We start from the raw sequence: 19,890 nt of genomic DNA, 5'->3' as shown, positions 1-19,890 counted from the left end.
TTTAGTTTCAATCCCAGCATTTGTGAGTAACTACAGTGGTTTATATATTATAATGGACTGTTTAAGTAGATAATAGATTTATTTATTTATTCATTTTTTGAGACAGAGTCTTGCTCTGTCACCAGGCTGGAGTGCAGTGGTGTGATCTCGGCTCACTGCAACCTCCTCCTCCAGGGTTCAAACAATTCTCTTGCCTCAGCCTCCCGAGTAGCTGGGACTACAGGCGGGGGTCACCATGCCCAGCTAATTTTTGTATTTTGAGTAGAGACGGAGTTTCACCATGTTGGGCAGGATCGTCTTGATCTCTTGACCTTGTGATCCGCCTGCGTCAGCCTCCCAAAGGGCTGGGATTACAGGCATGAGCCAAGGCGCCTGGTCCAATAGATTTATTTTTATCCTTTTCATTTTTATTGTACAGAACTTTGAGAATTTTTTAATCTTTTTTTCTGTAAGCCCAATATAGTAAGAACCCAAGGAAAATGTTACAAAAAACTTCTTGTATGTTTTGAAGATACTTCAAACATTTTTTGATTCATACTTTAAAGGCATGAAAAGAATATTAAACCTTTTGGTGTAATATGCCAGCAAGTCTAGACCATCACTCCTTGTTTAATGTACATGATTGAAAATACATTAAAACATCCTCTGTGATAAATGCCTTATTAATTAGACTTGAAGCTTTTTTGGTTTTCATCTTTAATAACTTACATTTTCCGGTTATAAAATGGCTTTATATTGTAGGAAATTTGGAAAATACAACTAACCAAAGAAGATATTTAAAACCATTCATAATTTCACCACAAGGAGTAACCACTGTTGACATCCTGATATCTTTTCCCTCTGTTTCTCTGCCAATATATAGCAAATATATAGAGAGCCTAATCTATATAGGTACCATCTGTCCTAACAATATATTGCAACTTCATGGTTTTATAAATTATTTAAACTTTTTTTCTTTTTCTTTTATTTCCTTTTTTTTTTTTAAACAGGGTCTCACTCTGTTTAGCCACTCTTTAGCCAGGCTAAAGTGCAGTGGCGTGCTCTCAGCTCACTGCAGCCTTAACTTCGTGAGCTCAGGTGATCCTCCCACCTCAGCCTCTCAGGTAGTGGAAACTACAGGCGCATACCACCATGCCTGGCTTAATTTTTGTATTTTTGTAGAGATGGGGTTTTACCATGTTGCCCAGGCTGGTCTTGATCTCCTGGACTCGAGATCCGCCCACCATGGCCTCCCAAAGTGCTGAGCCATTGCCCCCAGCTTCTTCTATAATATATTTTTATCAAAAAAAATTTTTTTTTCTGAGACAGGATCTCTGTTACACAGCCTGGAGTGCAGTGGCACGATCTTGGCTCACTGCAGCCTCGACCTCTTGGGCTTAAATGATCCTCCTACCTCAGCCTCCCCAGTGGCAGGGACTACAGGCTCACACCACCATGCCCAGCTAATTTTTTTTTTTTTTTTGAGATAGAGTCTAGCTCTGTTGCCCAGGCTAGAGAGCAGTGGCACCATCTCAGCTCACCGCAAGCTCTGCCTCCCGGGTTCATGCCATTCTCCTGCCTCAGCCTCCTGAGTAGCTGGGACTACAGGCGCCCGCCACCACGCCTGGCTAATTTTTATTTTATTTTATTTTTTTTTTTCTAGTGGAGACGGGGTTTCACCATGTTAGCCAGGATGGTCTTGAACTCCTGACCTCATGATCTACCTGCCTGGGCCTCCCAAAGTGCCGGGATTACAGGCTTGAGCCAACGCGCCCGGTCTCATGCCTAGCTGATTTTTTGTATTTTTATAGACATAGGATCTCACCATGTTGCCAGGCTGGGTGTTCTGTAATATTTTTAACGGTTTCATAGTATTAGGTGAATGAACCTTTATTGATGGATCTTTAATTTTTTGTTCTTTATTTCTTTCTTTTTTTGAGATGGAGTCTTCCTCTGTTGCCTAGTCTGGAGTGCAATGGTGTGATCTCTGCTCACTGCAACCTCTGCCTCCCAGGTTCAAGAGATTTTCCTGCCTCAGCCTCCTGAGTGGATGGTTTTACAGGCGCCCACCACCACGCCTGCCTAAGTTTTGTAATTTTAGTAGAGACGGAGTTTTTTTGCCACATTGGCCAGGCTGGTCTCGAACTTCTGACTTCAAGTGATCTGCCCTCCTCAGCCTCCCAAAGTGCTGGGATTACAAGAGTGAGCAACTGTGCCCAGTCCTGATTTTTTTTCTTTATAAATAATGCTACAGTGAATATAAGTATTGCTAACATTTAAAAAATATTAGATATTTTAACAGGTGAATGAATGCAGAGGGGATTAATATAAAAGCTGATTAGCAAACTGAAGAAAGGGCATTACAATCACTGTTAGATGAAGTCCCCCCAGAAATTTACTCTGAAAATAAGATTCTGAGTCATGACAGAGATTCTTGACTTGGCCAAACTTTAATCAGACTTCTGAACCTTCTGCTGGGTCCATCTGTGCACTTCCTTGTAAAATCCGGTTTTAGCAAGAACCCTCCACCCTTGATATCTCATCAGATTCCTCATCCTCCACCATCCCCCAGGTGGTGTCTGACCACCCTGGCTTGTCTTCAGCGACAACCCTGTTAGTTTGGTTTAGCCAGAATCCCCTCTGCCCCTGATGTTTCCTCTGAGTACTTTTCCACCCACTGACCCTGACCCTGCTCCTTGGCTATAATCCCACTTGTCCTTGCTGTATTCAGAGTTGAGCTTCAGCTGTCTTCCCCATGGCAAGACCGTCTTGCGGTGGTCCTTGTAACTACCATGGAGGTGCTGAATAAAGTCTTCCTTATCATGCTTTAACAAGTAGCACTGAATAATTTTTTCTTTAAACAGCCTGAGCCTGGGTTTGGCTTCCTGCAGAGTTTATAAGAGCTTTTTCTTTTTTTTCTTTTTTCTTTTCTTTTCTTTTTTTTTTTTTTTTTTTTTTTTGAGATGGAATTTTGCTCTTTTTGCCCAGGTTGGAATGAAGTGGCACAATCTCAGCTCACTGCAACCTCCGCCTCCTGGGTTCAAGTGATTCTCCTGCCTCAGCCTCCCAAGTAGTTGGGATTACAGGAATGTGCCACCACGCCCGGCTAATTTTTTTGCATTTAGTAGAGACGGGGTTTCACCATGTTGGTCAGGCTGGTCTCAAACTCCTGACCTCAGGTGATCGACCCGCCTCGGCCTCCCAAAGTGTTAGGATTACAGGTGTGAGCCACCGCACCCGGCCTATAAGAACTCTTTCAAAGGGAAGCCACTGAGCGAGGCCTTGTGCGAGCACTGGAAATAGGCCTTAGCCAGGCTGGTGGCTTAGTAGGGCTGTAGTAGGGACCAGATGTGGGTTCCTGGATGGCAGGACTTTGTCAGGGAATTAGGCTCTTCACTTTCTGCCTCTGAGCCCACAGGTATTTCTCAGGTGTGGGTGGAAGGAGAACACTCCTGAGGGGGTGGAATTAGGACCCTCAGCTGAACAGGCAGCAGAACATCCTTAGCGTAGGGGCCAGATAAACCAGGTATGGAGAAGAGCTAGGCCAGGCCCACAGCTAGATATCCAGGGTTTCCCCTCACCCTGGGGATTCCTTTGCTAATTGTCTGTTTCTAATGGCTTTGCTAATGTCTTCCTCTTCCTTGGTTTTTTAATTTTGGTGGCTATACCCCTGGTGGCTTCCTGAGAAGTGGTGTGTGGGAAATAAATTTACATACTGGTATATTTTAAAATGTCCTTATTGTACTCCTACTTTTGATTGGCTGGTTATAGAATTGGGGGTTGGAAATAATTTTCCTCCAGAACTTTTGGGCATTGCTTTGTTGTCTTTTGGATGCTTATGTTGTGATAGAGAAGTCAAAATCATTCTGATTCCTGCTCTTTTGTTTATTACCTGATATCTTTTGTTACCAAAGTTCTAAAATTTCATGATGATGTGCTTTCATAGGTTCTCTTTTGTCTGCAGATCAGAAATTTTCCAGAATTGTCGGGCTCTCATTAGGCTTTTCAGTGCTGTAAGACTTCCTTAAATTCTTTTTTTTTTTTTTTTTTTTGAGATGGAGTCTTGCTCTGTTGCCCAGGCTGGAGTGCGGTGGCATGATCTCAGCTCACTGCAACCTCTGCCTCCTGGGTTGAAGCGATCCTCCTGCCTCAGCCTCCTGATGTAGCTGGGACTACAGGCCTCCCCTACCACACCTGGCTAAATTTTTTTTTCTATTTTTAGTAGAGATGAGGTTTCACCATATTAGGCTGGTCTTAAACTCCTGGCCTCAAGTGATCCTACTGCCTTGGTCTGCCAAAGAAATTCTTTATTTTCTCTATCTCTCTGTTTTCTTTTTTTAGAACTTCTGTTTCAGTGTTTGACCTCCCGGACCAATTCTCTTAACAGTCTTTTTTTTTTTTTTTTTTTTTGAGACCAAGTCTTACTCTGTCACCCAGGCTGGAGTGCAGTGGCATGATCTCAGCTTACTGCAACGTCCACCTCCCAGGTTCAAGTGATTCTCCAGCCTCAACCTCCCGAGTAGCTGGGGTTGCAGATGTGCACCACCAGACTCAGTTAATTTTTGTGTTTTTAGTAGAGTTGGAGTTTCACCATGTTGTCCAGGCTGGTTTTGAACCCCTGGGCTCAAATGGTCTGCCTGCCTCGGCCTCCCAAAGTGCTGGAATTACAGGCATGAGCCACTGTGCCTGGCCAACATTCATCTTTTATCTCCTATTTTCTTAACAGTTTTATTTTCTAGGAGATAGTCTTAACTTATTTTCTAACTCTTTTATTGAAGCTTAAATTTTGCTGTTTTATTTCCAAAGTTCTTTTCTCAAGCTTTATTTTTTTTTGGATAGCATCTTGTTTTTGTTATAGAAGAGAATATCATTTATTATCTAAGGATATTAGTTATTATTTTTTAACCTTTTCTTTGCTACCTTGTTTTCTCTAGGCTGCTTTTCTTCTCTGTTTGGTTTTGGTCTTTGTCTTTCATGTTTAAGAGTGGGGAGCTAGAAAGTTGATTGAAAACTGAGATAGTGGGTGGGGCCTGTTGACTGCTAACTTCACTGTAAGGTTTTCTTGGCCACTTCCTGGGAGCTCCTGGTGTCTCTCTTGTACTTTAGGAAATATAACTAGCTAAGTCTCAGAGAGGGTAAAGCCCGACTTGCCAGCATAAGAAATGCTGATTAGGGGTTGAGGGCTGGGGTCCACCTGTTTACTCTGCTCTGTTTTGAAACCATGCCTTCAAAACCCATCCAGTCACCAGCCTATACAGCCCATCTCTTTTAACCTCACTGGAAGGTGTGTTTAACCAGTCCCCTGTTGATGACAAGGAGTGGTTTCTAACTTTTCCACTATTACAAAAACTATAATCTTTATGAACATGCTTTCAAATTAATCTTGTGTAAGATGACAGCAAACATGAGGGGAAAAATAAACATTTGAATAAAAAATCTTGTGTAAATGTTTCTGCAGGATAGATTCCTAGAAATAGAGTTGCCCAAAGTAAATGGTATGTATGAATTTTGAAGTTTATTTGATATTGCCAAATTGCTGATCTCCGCCTGTAATGTATGAAAGGTTGTATGCATTTGTATTCATTTTAGCACTCTCCAGGAGTGCTATTTCCTGCCCATGCCAGCATTGTTTCTTGTCTTTTTTTATTTTTGCTAATTCGATGGGCAAGAAAACTGTCACTTGTGTTTGAATGATTTCTATTTGTTTGATTATTAGTAAGAATGACATACTTCTGGGAATTGCTGTTTGTAACATTTTCTCATTTTGACATAAATGCTTGAAATTTGCTTGTAATTTTCTGTATTTGGTTTGGGGCTTGATAAGAAAATGTGACAGAAAAAATAAATTTATTTTTATTTTTTATTGAGATGGAGTCTCGCTCTGTCGCCCAGGCTGGAGTGCAGTGGCGCGATCTCGGCTCACTGCAAGCTCCGCCTCCCGGGTTCACGCCATTCTCCTGCCTCAGCCTCCCGGGTAGCTGGGACTACAGGCACGCGCCAGCTCACCTAGCTAGTTTTTTGTATTGTTTAGTAGAGACCGGGTTTCACCGTGTTAGCCAGGATGGTCTCAATCTCCTGACCTCGTGATCCGCTTGTCTCAGCCTCCCAAAGTGCTGGGATTACAGACTTGAGCCACTGCGCTGGGCCAATTTATTTGTTTACGTATAGCCACTTCAGGATGTTTATCTGTAATGAGTTTCTATTCAGAATGATTTTTTGCACAGTTTTGAATGTGTTAGTTTACATGTTAGTCTTACACTATTCCTATATGAATGGTCATATTTTGACTATCTCTAATTTTGTTTTTTCCTTTTATGTTTAATTTTTAATGTAATAACCATTTGCATAATACTATGTATTTGACAGAATGCTTTCACATACATAATCTTATAACGAACAGTTTATGGGCTGGTTGTGTTTTGCAGATGAGGAAACTAAGGCCTTAAGAAGTTAAGAGACTTGCCAAAGTTTCTAGTATACTGCTTCAATAATAATAGGAAGGGCAAGGGGTCTCAGGCTCGAGTTCTCACCCTGCAATGGATTTATTCAGTTCTTGTGTCTGTCTTATCAGCTGCAAAATGATGATTATTTCCCCTTTCTATGTTAGCAGGTAATATCTAAAAGCTAATTATGTCCTTAGATAATAGCAATGTTATTATTTTCTTAATCTAGAAATGAGCACAGAAGCGGAGCAACAGCTTCTCCATCACGCCAGAAATGGCAATGCTAAAGAAGTACGACAACTATTAGAGACCATGGCGAGGAATGAAGTGATTGCTGACATTAATTGCAAAGGTAAACTTTGAATGGACTTTGTAGCTTTCTCGTATGAGTCTTAGCATTTATTTAATGCTAACTTTTCTGATCTATCATGTAATTAATCTCTCTCATGCTAGGAAGAACCCCACAGATTGGAGGAAATGTCTCTCCTAGTCCCTTCTAAGTCAGAGAAAGTGAGGTCCATTCTTAAAATTGTTATGGATCCCAAATATTACAAGCCACAAGGGTGACCCTAGCCCACAGGATATATCCTATGATGATTTTTTTTCTTCTTGAAGACATTGCAGTTGACCCAGCAGGTTTGAGTGTTTACTGTGTGCCCTGGAGATAATGATGAAGAGGTAGATGGGATCCCTGCCCTCGTTGAGCTTAGTCTAGTAGATTAATAGATCAGACTAGTCTGCATTACAAAATATGCACCAGGACGTGGAAGTGCAGGTGTCATGGGAGAGGTGTGGAACTGGAACTGGAAGGATTAGCTTCCTGGAGGAAACCATTCTAAGGTGTAATGTGAAAGAGTAGGAGTTAGCCAGGTGACAATAGAGAAGAAAAAATGGTTCAAGGAAGAAGAAACAACGTAGCAGCCAAGTCACAATGTGCCTTGGGTAGCAAAGGGGCCAGTACATCACAATCTTGCATCAAATGTGCAGAGAAATACAACGTGTTCTCTAAAATGGCTCTGGTAGTGTAATAAACCCCTTCACGTTCTCGGAGGTGTCGGGAGAGTAAATGCTAGTCTCCGAGTACTTCTGTCTTTTTTGTTTGTCTGTTTGAGACAGGGTTTTGTTCTGTTGCCCAGGCTGGAGTGCAGCGGCTTGCTCACAGCTCATGGCAGCCTCAGACCTCTGGGCTCAAGCTTTTGTCCCACCTCAGCCTCCAGAGTAGTTGGGACTACAAGCACACGCCACCACGCCTGGCTAAGTTTTGTATTTTTTGTAGAGATGGAATCTTGCTGTGTTCTCCAGGCTGGTCTTGAACTCCTGGTCTCAAGCGATCCTCCCATCTCAGCCTCTCAAATTGTTGGGATTACAGGTGTGACCCACTGCATCTAGCCATACTTTTTTTAGTAGCCCTTTTGATAAAGTCTTGATCTCCCTTCCCCTGTGTTTCCTCTAACTTGGTGTTCGAGTGTAGAGGCGAGCCTTGCTGTGTGTTTGTGCGGTAGAGAGGGCAGGGTTTCCTCTAATCTATGACTCGGCTTTGGTGCCTGAGCCACCCTTGTCTTCCTGGTGCTCCTTAAGCATTGGAAGCTGACGTGAAACTCAGGTAAAAAGTCAAAGAATCAGGCCTCTCAGTGTGTCGTGTGGTATGGTAAGACTCCTTGGCTGTATCAGGAGACTGTCATGTGGCTCGTGTTACCCTCTGTCACATCTTCATCTGGCACCTGGCCTAGGCTTGCTGGTTCAATGCAGACACACTCCTGTTCCCCTCTTGGGAGAGTGGCATGTGGGAGCCAAGGCCATGGTGGAAACTAGAATAGCTCTGGTTACCCAAAATGTAGCCTTCCCTCAGGACACCTTACTGAGTCTACTTTGATGCAGCACCTGGCAGGGGAGTGCTAAGGTGGGCGACCTAGAGGGGGTCTCTTCCTGCATCCCGGAAGCAGCTTGCCTGTTCTCCGTGTCTCCTCAGTGTATCCCACTTTCTGAGTGTAAGATCCAGAGCCACGTGTCTCAACTTTTGTCTTTTCTCCTTCCACAGTTCCTCAGTCCCAGAAAAGGCTGGCTTCAGATGGATATTTTATTCTTTTTGCTACTTCCTCCTCTTGTACCAGGGCAGCAAACCTCATGACCTCACCCTCAGTGGGGAAGAAATAGCATCTTTGCAATAGGGAAGAAACTGTGATCTGAGGATCTGGGTTGTCTAGAGACTGAGTTGGAAACAGGAATTTTAAAATGTCTTTGTTATGGAGAATGATCTGAGGGAAAAAAATGTTTAAAAAATAAAAAATGTATAAAATTTCCCCCTATTCTTCAGCAAAGACTGGCTCTTTATCTTTACCTCAGGATTCTATTTTGAGTGCCAAAACATTTGATCATCCTCAGTGACCCTTTTCTGTCTCCCCTTCCCACCTCCACCCGTGGTTGCCTCAGGCCAATTAGGAGAAAGTCGTCTACTTGGAAATGTAAAGCTGAGAAATATGTTAATTTTTTTGTCAAGTTTCACCTCATTATACCTGTCAGTCAGACTTTATCTTAAGGGTAGTTTGAAGGGTCGATGCAGAAGGTGACATAGTCAGTTGATGTGCAGTTCTCAAAGGAGTGGGGAGGGGTGGGCAAGACCAGGCATGAATAGTGTTTCCATGTGGGGGGTTCCTTCCTGGCATTTCTTGGTTTTCTTTCCTTTCTTTCTTGTTTTTCCAAATCATGACAAATTGGGAAAATTGTATAAATTACTGTAATTCTCCTGCAAGAATTAAAGGTTAACAGTCAACACAGAGATGTTACTGTTCGGAAGGAATCCAGTGATGTCAAGTTGAAAGTGAGGGAAAGAAGGGCTGATGTGAGCGGAAAGTGAAAGTGAGCTTTTTTAGGGTCTGGGAAAGGAGGATAGAATTAGTTTTGCTTGTAGCTGATGTTGTGTTACAAGTATGTGTTCCTGGTCCTGTCTGTTGCTAGTGTGAGTCATTCTTGCAAATAAAATAAATATTAATATGTATATGTGTCCAGGCATGGTGGCTCATGCCTGTAATCCCAGCACTTTGGGAGGCTGAGGTGGGCGGATCATGAGGTTAGGAGATCGAGACCATCCTGGCCAACATGATGAAACCCCGTCTCTACTAAAAATACAAAAATTAGCTGGGCATGGTGGCGGGCGCCTGTAGTCCCAGCTACTCGGGAGGCTGAGACAGGAGAATAGCTTGAACCCGGGAGACAGAGCTTGCAGTGGGCCAAGATCGTGCCACTGCACTCTAGCCTGGCAACAGAGCAAGACTCTGTCTCAAAAAATTAAATTAAATTAAATTAAATTACTGTGTATATACATAATATACTTTTTGTAAATTCTATGAGTGATGTTCCAAGAAATAATAAATTTTGGAAGCAAACTAAGTACTTATATTGGCAGTCTCAACACACAGTTCTGTGTAGTGCTATCACTTTACTAGGTGGTCCTTTACTAGGTGGTCCAAATGTGAAGTTTTTTGAATATTCCCCAGTAATACCTGCTGGTGTTTTAGTGTTTTAATATTCTATATAGTGTACTGTTCTTTGTAAAATACTCCAAAGCTTGACATTTCTTATTCATTGAACGCATCCTTTTAAATATCGATAAGTTGTGAAAGAGTATAAAACCTGTTTGAAGTATTTTAAAAGGAAATGCAGGATCTTGGAAATTTTTTTCTTTTTTTGAGACATAGTCTTGCTCTGTTGCCCAGGTTGGAGTACAGTGGTGCAATCTTGGCTCACTGCAACCTCCACCTGTTGGGTTCAAGCGATTCTTGTGCCTCAGCCTCTCAAGTAGCTGGGATTACAGGTGCCCACAACCACACCAGGCTAATTTTTGTATTTTTAGTAGAGACGGAGTTTCACCATGTTGGCCAGGCTGGTCTCCAACTCCTGACCTTAAGTGATCTGTCCGCTTTGGCCTCCCAAGGTGCTGGGATTACAGGTGTGAGCTGCTGCGCCTGGCTGGATCTTGGAAATTTTGATTTCTTGATCCACAGTCCTATTTGGAAATACTAGATGTGAAGACACCAGGTCAGAAGCTGTCATAGAAAGTGAGAGGAGACAGTGTGGTTTGGATGGGGGCAGAAGCAGTGGTAATGGAGAAAACTAGATGTAATGAATATTTAGGAGTTGGAGTCAGTCAAGTTAATTGACTGTGGGGTGAAAAGGAGAAAGCAGGAAGGTGCTGCTGCTGTTGAGTGAGAAGTGAGGGGAATGAGAGGCCATCCATTGTGAACACACATGTTGGAGGGGCCTGGTGATTCCTATGAGTATGTGTATGGAGGAAAACAGGTGAGTTCAACTTTGTGCTTTCTGGGCCTGAGGAACCCTTGCCCAGCCCAATGGAGATGTCTAGTGGACACTTTGGAGATGGAAATATGGATTTTGAAGTCAACAGCACAGAAACAATGGAAGCAGTGGGAGAGGGCCATGAAATACCTTTTTTTCTTTTTATCTTTCTTTCTCTCTCTCTTTCTCTCTTTCTTTCTTTCTTTCTTTTTTGAGACAGAGTCTTGCTCTGTCTCCCCTGCTGGAACGCAGTGGTGTAATCATGGTTTACTACAGCCTTGAACTTCCAGGCTCAAGTGATCTTCCCACCTCAGCCTCTGGAATAGCTGGGATTACAGGTGTGCGCCACCACGCCTGGCTGATTTTTGTATTTTTTGTAGAATAGGGTGTCACTACATTGCCCAGGCTCATCTTGAACTCCTGACTTCAAGCAATCTATCCGACTTGGCCTCCCAAAATGCTGGGATTCCAGGTGTGAGCCACCATGCCCAGCTGAAGTACCACTTCTGAAGTGACCAGTAATGGACTAGTCGGGGAAAATAAATTGTCCAAAGGATATGGAAAAGTAGTGCCAGAGAAATGAGAGGACCCACAGGGTACAGGGCTGTGGCAGCCAGGGAAGAATGTGGCCGTGCTGTCCAGTGATGCAGTGGTGGCGGAAACCTGCCCCCGGGACCCATTTCTTGATAAAAACTGAGGACAGTGTTCATGACCTGGTGGGAGATGAGCTTCATCTGCAGTGGGTGGGGGTTGACAGGAAGGAATGTTGGGTAGAAAGAGCCAGTGAAGAGTAGAATGGGGAGAGTGAGGGACGCAGTAGCTGCCTGGGAGCATGGAGTAGGGAAGGTTTCATTTGTGTTTCCTCATTAAATGGGAGAGATCAGAGCATTTACTCCTTCCCATGGCACCTAAAGGGAGAGAGGTTGAAGACAGGTGAAAAAGGAGGGCCTGAGAAACAGGAAGGGATGGGCTCCAGGATCCAGGAAGAACGGTTAGTCTTAGACCTCAGGAGGGAAGTTTAGCAGAGTGCCTGTAGATCCAGGGGGGATGGTTGATTTGGTGCTGGAAGCGCAGGGAATTCTATGAAAGCTTCTGTTTTCTCTGTGAAGCTGAAATACGTCATTTGCTAAGGTAGAGTTGTCTGGGTAAAAGGCTTGAGGAGAATAGTGAAGGACTGAATTACTTTTTGTTAGAACATATGAGAGATGCTTGGACAGGGCCTTACAGAAGGGCCTTCAGCTAGTGTGAGGTCCTGAGTTTATGGTGTGTAAATCCACAGGGCTCTGTTGTTTTTCTTCACTGTTGGTTAGCCACCTGGGTATGATTATGGAGAAACTGGGCTCGTGTACTTAGCAGGCTCTGGAGGTTTTTTAGGCTGCTGTGACAGATATTATAGTGAAGCCAGGATTTTCAGAATATGATAAAGAAATGTTGAAGTGAGGGATTAATAGACACTGAATGTATTGAAGGAAGTGAAGATGGAGGGTATTTACATATACATGAATGTGATTAGGCCTGGCACAGTGGCTCACCCCTGTAATCCCAGCACTGTGGGAGGCTGAGGTTAGAGGATCACTTGAGCTCAGGAGTTTGAGACCAGCCTGGGCAACACAGCAAAACTCCATCCCTACAAAGGAATCCAAATATTAGCCAGATGTGGTGGTGCATGCCTGTGGTCCCAGCTACTCGGGAGGCTGAGGTGGGAGAGTTGCTTGAGCCCAGGAGGTAAAGGCTTCAGTGAGTTGTGATTGTGCCACTGCACTATAGCCTGGGTGACAGAGGGACACCCTCTTTTGAAAAAAGAAAGTGATTAGAGCTGGGGGCTGGGTAAATTGAAAAGAAAGTGTGGGGGATGGCTGTGTGGACAGGCTGGGAAGTCGGGAGTGCTTGGGAAAGTGGCTTTCTGTGTTCTGAGTCCAGGGGTGTTGGTGGCACCCAGGCTGTGGCTCTGGCAGTGGGTCCCTGACCTTAAGCAGAGGCATGGTTTGTGAGAAATGAGGGAAGCTAAGAAACTGACAGACCAAGGTGCTGAGTAGGCAGTTGGCCCCCTGAGGATGGTGGCAGGATTTGCAGCAGACTGAAAGTCTATATTGCCCGAAGTTACTTGGTGAGGGTAGGGCCACTGGGAGGCTGGCAGATGGCAGCAGAGAAGGCCAAGAGCTTTGGCTTAATGACAGAAGCCTCAAAGGAGGAGCTGTGATGTGAATGGAAAAGTCATCAACCAAAAGCAGTAGTGGGTTTTTTGTTGTTTGAGACAGTGTCTCGCTTTGTTGTCCAGGCTGGAGTGCAGTGGCACAATCATGGATCATTGCAGCCTTGACCTCTCGGGCTCTGGTGATCCTCCACCTTAGCCTCTGGAGTAGCTGAGACTGCAGGTGTGCACCACCATGCCTGGCCAATTTTTTTATTCTCTGTAGAGATGGGGTTTCTCTATGTTACCCAGTCTGGTCTTGAACTCCTGGGTTCAAGCAGTCTGCCTTCCTTGGCCTCCTAAAATGCTGGCATTATAGGCATGAGCCACCATGCTCAGCCAGTAGTGGGAGTTTTGATGTGGAGGTTCACACAACTTCTGTTCAGTGAGGTACAGTGGGGACGGGAGACCCCACCTGAGGAATAAGTGGGGGTTCCTTATCAGGATGAGCTAGGTTTCACTAAGAACAGAAAGCAAAAGATAGGTTCACTCTTCCAGTGAAAGAGACAGGCTCTGGGATTTATTGACTGTGTAATTAGGGGTTCCACAGAGCACACACTTGAGAGGAAACAGATGTAGGAGTTTGGGTAAATGGCAAACAATCCCAGGGACACTGTTGACAGCTGCAGTCCCTTGGAGGGTTGTTAGAGGCCTGTTGTGGGTGTGCTGAGGTTGGTGGCTGAGATTTCTGTGGGTTCAGATCCTGGAATCCAGGAGCTGAGGGTAGTGTGTCATGTAAGTGAGGTACTGCAGCCCACAGTAGCTGTGAAACCATCGCTCCTTCCCTGCGGTGGCCCCTGGAATAACATGTTCTTGGGCTGTAACAGCCCCATCACGGCAGGTGATTTTCGGATTTGATAGGGCTGTATTCGCTACAGTCTGATTGGGAATTTGGGGAAGCTTTTGGGCTATCTCAGCTCTAAATAGTGCTCTGTATTTTTTTTTGCTAAATTGAATTAGTTTTAGTTTTTGCAACATTCAGTTGTTTATGCCTTTCCTCAACTCTACTGCTAGGATCTGACACTTAATTGCCTTGAACTTTGATCCTCTCTTTCACCTTGGCAACCCAATATCCTCAATAACTGAGACTTTATCTGCAGTCAAAGAATCCACTTTCTAGCACTATCTGTAGAGTTCATAGCTTTCCGGATTGTATTAGTCCACTTTCACACTATTATAAAGAACTACCTGAGACCAGGTAATTTATGAAGAAGAGAGACTTAATTGACTCACAGTTACTCAGGCTTACCAGGAAGCTTGACTGGGAGGCCTCAGGAAGCTTACAGTCATAGTGGAAAGTGAAGGGGAAGCAGGTACAGCTTACCATGGCACAGCAGGAGAGAGAGAGTGAAGGAGGACGTACCACACACTTTCAAACCCTCAGATCTCATGAGAACTCACTGTCACCAGAATAGCAAGGGGGAGATCCGCCCCCATAATCCAGTCACCTTCTACTAGGCCCCTGCTCCAATTCAACATGAGATTTGGGTGGGGACAAATCGAAACCATATCCCAGGTGCTGCAGGAAATATTCTTTACTGACTCCTGTTGTGGTACAGGTGCACAGAGAGTTGCTATGCGCTGCCTTCATCTCCTCCATCCACCCTCCTGATACGGGTTTTCAAAGAGAGTTGCTTGTTGTGAACAGTGTCAAGAAAACCCCTCTTGACCTGATGATGGCAAGATGATTAAAGACTCGGAGCCCTAGAGTCAAGAAGCTGCTAGAGATCATCTAGCTCGAATGTAACCCCCGTCCAGTCTCCCTCTACCCCTTTAGAGGTGAGGACATTGAGTCAGAAGGTGGCACCAGATCTGCACCTAGTGAGTTCTTGTCCTTTACACCCATTACACTTCTTACAAGGTCACCTACCTTGCCTCTCACTCATCAGCAGTGCTTTGCAAAGGAAAGTATTGAGGTCACTTGTTATGGAGAAGTTAATTTTGTTGTAAAATTACCTAAATATAATCTAAAATACCTTATATTTTTCCATTTTTAGGAAGAAGTAAGTCTAACTTGGGCTGGACACCTCTACATCTGGCATGCTATTTTGGACACAGACAAGTGGTCCAGGATCTGTTGAAGGTCTATTTATGACTAATTTTTAATGACTACAATAAATATTATTGTTATGTAAATTTTTAGATGAAAGTCTTAGAAAAGCCACCTGAGCCACAGTGACTTATTTAAAGCAATAGTTTATCATTCAAGACACTTAAGTGTTCTTTATTGAATACATGAATTAGGTTAGCCTGGTTAATTAAAATTGTATGTTTAATCATTAGGTTTTATATTACTAGCCTTTAAAATTATAAAAGTGGGCATATTAATGAAGATTTTATTTTCAGTTTTATGAGTGTGACAGTTGAAAATAACCAAAGCACACCCTGAATAATTTAAAAAAATGTCAATACACAAATAAAATTTAAAAAAAACAGAAAAAAAAGTCACAATCTCTTAGCACTGCATTTAACGAGAATTGAGAGTTCATATTTCTTAATTCTATGATGAATAACTAACTTCTCACATTCTGATATTTCTGAAATTTGGCTACATCTTACAATTCATCTGTACGTTTAAATAATGGCATCTTTTTTCCTGAAAACGTATTAAATTGATAATGGAGGAAATGTGGTATTTCATTCAGAGATCATTCTCCTTTTATCAGTATGGCTGCTTCTAAAGTAGAGCGAAGGTGTATGGATTTTTTTTTTTAACCGAGACAAGGTCTCACTTTTTCACCCAGGCTGGAGTGCAGTGAGCCAAGATTATGCCAAGTGCAGTGGTGTAATCTCGGCTCACTGCAGCCTTGACCACCCGGGTTCAAGTGATCCTCCTGCCTCAGTCCCTCAGGTACTGGAGCTATAGGCATGTACCTCCATGCCTGGCTAATTTTTTTTTATTTTTTGTAGAGATGGACTTTTACCATGTTGCCCAGGCTGGTCTCAGACTCCTGAGCACAGGCAATCTGCCTGCCTCAGCCTCCACGTGCTAGGATTACAGGTGTGAGCCACTGCACCTGGCCAAGGTGTATAGATTTTTAATGAAAAGCACCTTTTTACTTTTTATTCCTCTACCTATCAGGTAGATGTTTACCTTTGAGGAAACCTACTACACACACACACACACACACACACACACACACACACACACACACAAACATATATATATACACACACACATGAGATAGAGTCTCGCTATATTGCCAGACTTGCCTTGAACTCCTGGGTTCAGGTGATTCTCCTGCCTCACCCTCCCAAGTAGCTGGGACTATAGGCTCATACCACCATGCTGGCTTTTTATTTTTACTATAAATTTAATTTATTGTTAGTAGTGACCCCTGAACAGTATTAACAATTTTAATTTTTTAAGGCTTTAATGTATTTTGAAGGAATGATTTTCACCATTGTATATTTCTTGATATTTAAAGTGGTCATGTTTACTAGGCTGGTGCAGAAGTGAATGTGTTGAATGACATGGGAGACACGCCGCTTCATCGAGCTGCCTTTACAGGACGAAAGGTGAAAATCTTTCTATGTTCAATGTTTGTAAGTGAGGTATTTGGAAGAGTAGTTACCATTGTTTTCTCTATTATAACCATCTGACCAGCAACTGGAGAAAGCCACACAATAAAATGTATACACCAGAACTTTGGGTCAAAAGGCCACAAGATCTTTGAGTCAGACAGTGAGGTCAAGTACTAAGGTCATGGAGACCCCCATTCTGTAGCATCCCTGTGAGGAGATCATTCTGTTTCTGCTTGTGTACTCCAGCAATGGGGAACTCCTGATTATTCTTTTTTTAAAAAATAACTTTATTGATATAACTTACATTGCATAAAGTTCACCTGTGATATTGTGAAATATATGTTTGGTCTTTGACCTTGTACACTAAAGATGTACAAAAAGATGACTGGCAACCCCTAGGTGACTTCAGGATAGTGGCTGGTCACCAGAAAGACCAAGGCAGGACTAGGGGATTGGGACTTTCTACCCAACTTTGCAACCTCCAGGGAGGGTAGAGGGGCTGAAGGGGAAATTGCTCGCTACTGGCCAGTGGTTTAATCAATCATACTTATTTAATGGAGCCTCCATGAAAACCTGAAAGGACAGGGTTCTGGGAGCTCCTGGGTAGCTGAACATGTGAAGGTTCTTGAACGATCGCGCCCCAGCGAGGGCATGGGTGCTCCGTGCCCTTCCCCCACGCCTTGCCCTATGCAAGATGAAGGATCTTCATCTGTATCCTTTGTAATGTACTTTATAATAAACTGGTAAACGTGTTTTCCTGGGTTCTGTGGGGTGCTCTAGCAAATTAATGGAACTCAAACAGGGAGTTGTGGGGACCCTAACTTAAAGCCCATCAGTCAGAAGTTCTGGAGGTCTGGACCTGCAGCTGTGTCTGAGGGGTGGGGAGAAGTCCTGGGACTGAGCCCTCACCTGTGGGCTTGATACTATCTCTGGGTAGATAGTGTTGGAATTGAATTAAAGGACATACAGTTGGTGTTTGCTGCAGAACTGATTGCTTGCTTGGTGGTGGGGAGAACTGCCCCCATCCACATTGGACCACAGGTCTTCAGTGTTGCTTGCTGTGGTAGGAGAGCAGAGGAAAAGCATGATTTGATCACATATTGTAAGTGTGCATTTTAGTGATTTTTATACATTTACACAGTTGTGCGACATCATCAAAATCCAGTTTTAGAACATTTGTTACCCCAGAAGTTTCCTCATGCCTGTTTAGATTCATCCCCTGTCCCTTTCCCATGCTCCAGGGTACCACTGATTTGTTTCCTGTCTCTAGATATTAGATATTTGCCTTTCCTAAACATTTTTTTTTTTTTGAGACTGAGTCTCGCTCTGTCACCCAGGTTGGAGTGCAATGGCGCAATCTTGGTTCACCTCCGCCTCCTGAGTTCAAGCGATTCTCCTGCCTCAGCCTCCTAAGTAGCTGGGATTACAGGCATCTGCCGCCATGCCCAGCTAATTTTGCATTTTTAGTAGAGATGGGGTTTCACCGTGTTGGCCAGGCTGTTCTCAAACTCCTGACCTCAGATGATTTCCACCCACCTCAGCCTCCCAAAATGCTAGGATTATAAGTACGAACCACCACACTCGGCCTAAACATTTCTTGTAAATAGTACCGTACAAACTTTTGTGTCTGGCTTCTTTAATTTAGCATAATGTTGTTGCGGTTCATCCATGCTGTAGCGTGTATCAGTAGTTCGGTCTTTTTTATGGCTGAATATTCCAGTGTATGGATACGCCACCTTTTGTTATGTGTGCAAGTTTTATTGAAACGACTATCTTTTTGCATTGTATTGCCTTGATACCTTTGTTGGAAATAACTGACCATAATTTAAATGTTTCTGTTTTCTTTTTTTCTTTTTTCTTTTTTCTTTTTTTTTTTGAGACAGGGTCTCGCTCTGTCACCCAGGCTGCAGGGCAGTGGCACAGTCTCGGCTCACTGCAGCCTCTGCCTCCCAGGCTCAGGTGATCTTCCCATCTCAGCCTCCTGAGAAGCTGGGACTACAGGTGTGTGCCACCACGCCTGGCTAATTTGTTGTATTTGTAGTAGAGACAGGGTTTCTCCATGTTGCCCAGGCTGGTCTCAAACTCCTGGGCTCAAGTGATCTGCCCACCTCAGACTCCCAAAGTGCTGAGATTACAGGTGTGAATAACTAAGTTTTGATATTAAACAGTGTAAGTTCTCTAAATATGATCTTCTTTTAAAAAGTTACTTTGGGTATTCTCAGTCCTTTGCATTTCATATAAGTTTTGGGATCATCTTGTCAGCTTCTATAAAAGCATATATTGGAATTTGTATGGAGAGTGTATTGTCTTGAATCTATAGGTTAATTTGTGGAGACTTGCCATCTTAATATGGATTCTTCTAATCCATGAATATGAAACCTCTTCATTTATTTAGATCTTCTTTAATTTATCTCAGCAATGTTTTGAAGCTTTTTTTTCTTTTTTCTTCTTTTTTGAGACAGGATCTCACTCTGTCACCCAGGCTAGAGTGCAGTGATGCAATCGCAGCTCTCTGCAGTCTCGAGGCTCCAGTCGTCCTCCTACGTCAGCCTCCTGAGTAGCTGGGACTGCAGGTGCACACCGCGATGCCTGGCTGATTTTTGTATTTTTTGTAGAGATGGAGTTTTGCCATGTTGTCCAGGCTGGTCTCGAACTCCTGGGCCACCCACCTCGGCCTCTGAGTGTTGGCATTACAGGCGTGAGCCACCACGCCTGGCCTGAAGTTTTCAACGTAGAGATCTTGCAGTCCTTTTGTTAAATGTATTAACCAGCCTGGCTTTCATCTGTGGAATCTGGAGTGAGTCTGGCCGGCTAATATCTCTGCTGAGTTACAAAAAAAATTTTTTTAAATTGTTTGTTTTAGAGACAAGTCTCACTATATTGCCTAGGCTGGACTTGAACTCCTGAGCTCTAGTGATCTTCCTACCTCAGCCTCTCGAGTAGCTGGGACTGTAGGCATGCACAACTGTGCCTGGCTTTCAGCATAGTATTTTAGGATTCATGCCTGCATCTGTGTAGCCTAGTGGTGAGCCCGTATTTGGGCAGCAGCAGGCTCCATTACTCAATCCCCTTAGGCTTCTGCGCGCTGCCCTGGATCTGTGTGTAGGCTGGAGAGTGCTTTCAGAGTCCGGGCATTTCTCACTTCTTCTTCTGCTCTGACTTTTGCAAGGCCCCCTCTCCTTTCTCCTGCAGATGTGTGGAGTTTCCCAGCAGCCTGGGGTACCTGGGAAGCTTATCTACTCCTACTCCAGTTCTTTCATTTTCAGGGTAGTCTTGTTAAGTTTTAGGCTGTTTAGCCATTTGCCTGTGTGGTAGGCAGAATCATGGCCCTCCAAAGACATCCACGTCCTAATCCCCAAAACTTGTAAGTATGTTAGGTTACACAGCAAGGGGAAGTTAAAGTTGCAGATGGAGTTGAGATGGCTGATCAGCTAACCTTAAAATAGGAAAATTATTTTG

The 19,890-nt window shown here is 43.6% G+C and overlaps 1 protein-coding gene across 2 annotated transcripts in view; it reads left to right on the top strand.

Annotated features, from left to right (window-relative positions):
• Window positions 1-19,890, top strand: part of OSBPL1A (oxysterol binding protein like 1A) — a 240,516-nt gene that overhangs the window by 14,260 nt on the left and 206,366 nt on the right. For both annotated transcript variants that reach the window (XM_017884011.1, XM_017884012.1), the window contains exons 2-4: window positions 6,652-6,774; window positions 14,904-14,989; window positions 16,351-16,425. In XM_017884011.1, the coding sequence (XP_017739500.1) occupies window positions 6,654-6,774; window positions 14,904-14,989; window positions 16,351-16,425 (282 nt within the window). In that variant the 5' untranslated portion in view covers window positions 6,652-6,653. The remainder of the gene's footprint in view (window positions 1-6,651; window positions 6,775-14,903; window positions 14,990-16,350; window positions 16,426-19,890) is intronic.

The sequence above is a fragment of the Rhinopithecus bieti genome, unplaced genomic scaffold, assembly GCF_001698545.2.
Source record: "Rhinopithecus bieti isolate Rb0 unplaced genomic scaffold, ASM169854v2 scaffold_13577, whole genome shotgun sequence".
Lineage (NCBI taxonomy): Eukaryota > Metazoa > Chordata > Mammalia > Primates > Cercopithecidae > Rhinopithecus > Rhinopithecus bieti.
The sequence above is the reverse complement of the archived record's forward strand: the minus strand, read 5'-3'. Positions and strand labels throughout refer to the sequence as shown.